This window comes from Plecotus auritus (assembly GCF_963455305.1).
Source record: "Plecotus auritus genome assembly, chromosome: 7".
Classification (NCBI taxonomy): domain Eukaryota; kingdom Metazoa; phylum Chordata; class Mammalia; order Chiroptera; family Vespertilionidae; genus Plecotus; species Plecotus auritus.
The window spans coordinates 8283202-8289751 of record NC_137774.1 but is presented as its reverse complement, the minus strand read 5'-3'; the positions used below and the strand labels follow the sequence as shown (position 1 = coordinate 8289751).

Below are 6550 nucleotides of genomic sequence, written 5' to 3'. Positions count from 1 at the left end.
GTAAAGTTTCCTCATTCGTTGGACAAATACAAATACACTTTGCTCTGGAAAGCAAGTTATTCAGTGTATCATTTTGTTTCTGGTTGAATTTAGCTGCTCAAGGAACTTTCTTCTAACTGCCTCAAGGAAAAGGCCAGAGGCCCGGGGTGAGCTTTGAACCTGACCCGTCTGCCTCAGGACCCACACTCCTAGTCATGGTATGATATTGGCTCTGGAGGAGGTTTTTATGGTGCTTTCTCCCTTTCAGAGTGTTTTAATTCTGCCATCTCACTTTGAGTCCATGACAGATCTAAGACGTAAGTAACATTAGCCTCATTTTATAGCAGGAACAAAACACTGAGGCTCGGGCGATTCTCTAGTCCCATGCAAGTCAATGATAAAATCAGGTCCAGACACATTCATTCTTTCAACAGATGTTTATTGAACATCTACTCTGTGCCAGGTGGTGGCCTAGGCCCTGGGGGAGCAGCAGTAGACAAATGCTAATCTCAAGGAAGCATTTTAATGAGAAAATAATAGGCAAGTAAGCGAATTCAGCTGTTGAGAGCTACTCTGATGAAAATAAACAAGACAGAGAGTGAGGAGGCTGTGAGGACTGAAGATTGAGGATCAAGCAGGATTTTTCAGAGGTGGTGATGTTTCAGCTGAGACCTGAATAACCAGGAAGAGGGGGGGGGGGGGACAGCATTCCAGGGAGGAGGAAGAGCGGGGATAGGTCTCCTAGCACATCCCGCACAGGAAGGCCGCCGTGGCTGGATTGTGGTGAGAATGGGGAAGAGTGGGAGACAAGAGCAGAAGCATAGAAAGTAAGCAAACACAAACATGTTGAAGGTACTGTCGTGATATAGTTTCCATTACCCTTAAACCCTGTGGCCAGCAGCCCTCTCCTGGTTGAATCAATAGGTTTTAATACTTCAGGGGGACATGCTAGACAAAATTAAGTCACTGTTGAAATTTTACTGTAAAATTAGATGGAGAGGGGAGTCTAGCCAGACAATAGTTACGAGAGGCAGTATTTATAAAGAAGAGAGATTTCTTAATGTGAAAGGTCCCTTGACATAGCAAGAGGCGAGCCTGGCCCTTTGTCAAAGACAGGCATCCTGAGCAGAGAGAACTCAGATTTGATGCAAGGAGGTTCCCCCTGACCTAGGAAGGAAGTGGAACCAGCTTCCTAGGCAGGGAGACAGGAGAAAGTGGGAGAGAAAGTGATCAAATATGCAGATTCTAGTCCCATATTTCCTTCCGGGACCATTGTCGGGGGCTGGAGATGTTAGAAACAGTCAATTTGTGGGAATCCTAAACAGTGAGGTTTGTTCCTCACTTCCCTGGTCACAAACGAAGTAAGTTTAGTGGGTAAATTTTCAAGTTAACATTGGTGTCCTTGAAACACAAACGCAACTTCAAGTCATGCCCTATTCTTCCACCAGATCCCATCCCTGAGTGTCTCCAGGTAGATACTCTGAGCCACCACGGGTCATGGGGATCCAGCCAGCGAGGTGTGGAGCCCATCTGGGAAAATCAGGAGCTGGGAGAGAAGGCTCCCCATCGAGACTCCACTTTTCCTGGTAGATTTGGACAGGCCTATGCATGCGGCAAGTCAGTGATAGTTAGAAGCCAGATCTCCTAAATGTATAATGAGCATTGCTATCAGCCGTGGGCAAACTACGGCCCGCGGGCCGAATCCGGCTGTTCTATCCAGTTCTCTTGCTCTCCCCTCCACTCCTTTACTTTGAATTTATATTAGTTCACACAAACACTCCATCCATGCTTTTGTTCCGGCCCTCCGGTCCAGTTTAAGAACCCATTGTGGCCCTTGAGTCAAAAAGTTTGCCCACCCCTGGTTAACCGCCTCTGCTGGTCCACAGACATTCAGAACCGGCTCCCAGTGCTGGCTGCACGGGCTGAGCCGGGTCCACAAGGGGTGCCGGGGGCCCAGCTCGGGCACGGAGCACAGGCAGGAGGCACACAGGCGGCAGACGTGGAGCAGGGATTGCAGGGGAGTCTGCAGAGAGATGGAAAAGGTGGGCAAGGTTAGGGGTGGGAATTAATAGAAGGCTCACTGCTACATGTGTGTGTGGAGCATGAGGAAGGGGTCCTCACTCCCAAACCACAGGACATGATGCAACTGAAGCTCTCTGCCCACTGACGCCTAGTTTGCACCTTTAGAGTTCGACTGGGCGATCTCTCCAAGGCCTGCCAGAATCAAGGTTTTGTACGTGAGAGTCCGGTTCTGTCCCACGGGATATAAAATACTAGGAGAGATTTTTACAAGGAAAAGCGAGCCCCAAAAACCCGCTGGATCAAATCTATGCCAAGAGTCCTGGTAGATGGCAGCCTCCTCTGAATGGACAGTCAGTCCCTGCACACTCACTCCACCTGTGACACAGAGTGTGCACAGGACAGGCAGTGGTCGCTCACAGGTGCATGGAGAGCCTTTGTGCTGTGATGATAGCCCTTCTGTTACCCGGAGGAGCTTATGAGAAATGGCTAAATGATTTGGCCAGGAATTGCCTAGATGACACGTACTTGCAGTCCTCACTCTCCAGAAGGTTCCGGTATGTGGCGATCTCACACTCCAGCCGGGCCTTGACGTCCAGCAGCACCTGGTACTCCTGGTTCTGCCGCTCCAGGTCAGCCCGGATCTCGGCCAGCTGCTCCTCCACGGTGCTGATCAGGCACTGCATCTGGGCCAGCTCGGTGCCGAAGCGGGCCTCGGCCTCACACAGGGAGTTCTGCAGACAGTCTTTCTATAACGGGAAACAATGGGCTAAGGCGCCAGGGAATCTGCTCCATGCACCAAATCTTAGCCGTGGTCACTATGGCCAGAACCGCCACGATGTGGACACCCACCGGGCACAAGAAAAATTATAGAAACTCACACTCCAGAGCAGAGCTCTCGATTGATCAAATCGTGAGCAAGACTTTTGCCAAAGTAGCACTGACTCAGAGCTTGAGTGGCAACATATAGTTCATCCCTAAATCTCCAATAGCTGATGAAACCGAAGTCAATAAATTTTGTGCAATGAATGCATAAGCTTCATTTTTTTAAAGGGAGAGGTTGACTTCTTAAGGTATGTTTCTAAGCTACAGCAATAAATATTAAAAAAGAAGGAATTGACAATAATGGGTATGCAGATGAAAGGACCTGAGTAGCGAGACCTCCGTCACAGAATGCTACCAGCTCATGGCTGTGGCATTTGCAGTGCCGTGTGGGTGCAGGAGGACCCGTACCAGGTGGTGCTGGGCTTGGCGCTCCACCTCCAGGGCGTTCACCGTGCATCTCAGCTCCAGGATCTCCGACTGGCAGCACTGCAGCTCCTCGGAGCAGGACGTGGCCTGCAGGCTGATGCCTTCAGACTGAAGCACAGTGCACAGAGACGTGATCAGCGCCCTGCCCAGATGGCAGCCAGGCTCCCCTGCCCCCTGCTCCGCAGCATCGCCTCACCTGAGCTTCGAACCACTGCTCCACATCACGCCGGTTGGTCTCCACCATGGTCTCATATTGGCACCGCATCTCCTCCAGCACCCTGCTCAGGTCCACAGTGGGCTCCGTGTCTAGCTCAATCCGGAGCCTGTCTCCCAGCTGGCACTTCAGAATGTTCACTTCCTGTAGGGACAGAAGAACCAACAGAAGAACCCCAAGTGAGAAAAGGGCTTTTGAGAGAGCAGACAGCACCTGAACCCCTCTCCTGACAAGCACTATTAGGGGCAATTCCTCATACACACTGAGACCTGAATAACCAGAGAGAGGGCGGACAGCGTTCTTGTCTCCAAGACCGCTCAGCTGAAAGGTCTTGTTGCCGGGACCAATGGGAAGAACCCATCTGGAGACCTTCCTAAACTCATGAGGCAAATCTTTAGAAAAGAAACTCCCATCTGCCACATCCCACAGGGTCAGTTTGACTCAAACCCTGATCAACCCATTATCTTGATGCCATTGAACCCAGGTTCCAATCCTTGAGCCACAGGGGAGAGGTGCTCCCTTTCCTACCCAACACCCCCCACTACCACCACCATGAGTCTGCAGCCACAGGGCCAGACCTTCTCGTGGTTGCTCTTGAGGCAGAGCTGCTCCTCCTTCAGGGACTCCTGCTGGGCCTCCAGGTCGGCCTTGGCCAGGCTCAGGTCATCCAGGAGCTTGTGCATCCCACACATGTCCGCCTCCACCAGCAGGCGCAGGGAGTGCTCACTCTCATGCCTTCCATCACATGAGATGCAAGGTCAACAAGATGTCAAGGAGAGCCCCTCTCACCTGACCCCCGCTCCCACCCCCTGATCACCGTGGGTCCTCATTTGCTCACTGTGCTCAGTCTCTGGCCTCAGAGATAACTTAGACACATACCCTCCTGTCAAAGGATTCGTGGTCCAGGGAAGCAGTTATATTTTTGCAATTGTGCATTGAAGCAAATATGGTTCAGAAAGATTAACTGACTTACCTAAGAATATGTGTCTTAGGACCCAGTACAGGGCTCGGGCCATCGCATGGGCTATTGTTAAGAAGGAGAAGCAACAGCAGGAGCCTGGACCTTGATTTGCTCCCTTATTCTTTGTGTTGTGCTACTTGTTCATCTCTCTCCTTTATTTAGTGGAAATGCCTGGTACCTGAGTGCTTCATAGCTAAATCTGGACACTGACGCCTCTGTAAGTGGCTCTTCCAACTGATATGTGAAATTCAATAGCTTTCCATACTCAGTTTATTCTTGAAATCACCCTATTTTGCTCTTAAGCAATGAGCTCAGGCATCCTTATCTTACATTTTAGGGAAATAAATGACATAGGACTAACATGAGGCTATGCCATACATGCTTGACTTAATGGTGTTTTTTCTTCTCATCCTTCTTTCTATTAGTTGTTTTTAATTTGAGAATTTAGGAAGAAAGAAACAGAACAGTAATTCCCTCATTCAACAAATGACATTTGGGATTTAGGTGGAGGAAGGAGTCACTCTGGGCCTTCTTAAACCCTTACTTACTTGATCCTAAAGTCATCGGCAGCCAGTTTGGCATTGTCAATTTGGCTAACCAGCCTGGCATTCTCAGCTTTGCTGCACAGGATCTAAGAAAAAACAGGAAGAACATTCACACACTAACATCACACTGGGCTCCAGCCCTACATGTAGTGTCTACCCTCCTGCTCAAGAACACCCAAGAACCCTAAGTTCTTTGAACCTTCAGTGGTTTTGCCTGCCATGCCCTCCACCTCTCTCAGACCCAGCACACCCCAGGCTACTCCAGACCCCACCTTCTGCTGGAGCTCCTCGATGGTCTGGAAGTAGCCCTGATAGTTGGGGCACATGGTGGTCTCATGGCATTTGCTCCACTCTCGGATCTTAGTCTCCAGCTCCGCGTTCTCCTGCTCCAGCTGCCGCACCTTCTGCAGGTAGTTGGCCAGGCGGTCGTTCAGGAACTGCATGGTCACCTTCTCATGGCCGTTCAGGGTGCCTTCACCATAGGCCCCACAGCTTCCGATGTTGCCAGGAATGTTGCGGGTTCCTGGCAAGGGGCAAGCATTGTGGCAGCTGTTGGGCAGACAGAGATTGGGTCGGCCCAGAGGGGTGGTCCCCACACGAACTCGGTTGACATGTGCCAGGCTGGCCAGGAGGCCCTGGCAGGCAGCCTTTTCCTCTAAGCCAGGGTGGTACCCAACATCAATGGAGGAGGGGCAGACAGTTCTTTCTCCAGGATTCTGGGTGCTGCCCAGAGGCTGGCTTGAGGTCATGTAGAAGGAAGTCATGGTGTGGGCTGATGCTACGCAGGAGGTTCAGAGCAGCTGGAAAGGCCAAGACACGAGTCTGAGAACCCCCTTCCCTCCTGGGCCTTTTATACCGTATCCCAGGTGGGTGTTGGCTCAGTGCATTGACCTCACTGCCTTGATTCTCGACCTGTTGTTGTACCGCCATCCTGTTACTCAGCTGTTGAGTTTACCACCAAGAGTTCCTCACCTCATTAAAGGAATGCTGATGATCTGAGGTGCCTCTTGACTCTTTGATACCAGATTGTCTGTTCATGGAAGATTAGAGTTTTATATTCCTACTCAACTACCACCAACAGTTAATGCAGCCTCAGATGTCCTCACTCTGGGCTGGACAGTCTCCCTGTGGATGCGGCCACACTGAAGGATCAAATCTTTCAGTCAATGATTTGTGTAGCAGGAGAGACAGCAAATCTATAAGATCTAGTGTCTCTCCCACCTATGGTTGGAATCAACTGAGCTTTTCTTTCAAGAGAAATGCCAGTTTATAAAACTAGCAAGTCTACTGATATTTGAATATTGAGTGGTTTCCATTTCTTCTTTTTTCTTTTCTCTTTTAAATTGCATACTCCCCTGGAAGAGCAACAAAGCATCAATGCACTAGGAAACATTGCTGCTAATTCAGTTTTGGTTGACTAGTCCACATCAGCATTCATTCATTCATTCATTCATTCATTCACTTGTTCAGCATGTTTCCTGAACACCCCCATAACTCAGGTGGTGTGCTGGGTCCAGGACACACAATGGTCCTTGTTCTTCAGGAGAAAACAGTGTGACTGAAATCATAGGTTCTTAAACA

At 50.0% G+C, this 6550-nt stretch overlaps 1 protein-coding gene across 1 annotated transcript; it reads right to left on the bottom strand.

Moving 5' to 3' along the window:
• Positions 1-1869: 1869 nt before the first annotated feature.
• On the bottom strand, positions 1870-5733 carry LOC308254746 (keratin, type I cuticular Ha7-like; the record flags this gene model as incomplete). The annotated part of the gene is made up of 7 exons (XM_080681137.1): positions 1870-2002; positions 2527-2747; positions 3232-3357; positions 3446-3607; positions 4042-4198; positions 4973-5055; positions 5242-5733. The coding sequence occupies 7 exons, from the start codon at positions 5731-5733 to the stop codon at positions 1870-1872; spliced, it is 1374 nt and encodes a 457-aa protein (XP_080537263.1).
• Between the last annotated feature and the right edge of the window lie 817 nt (positions 5734-6550).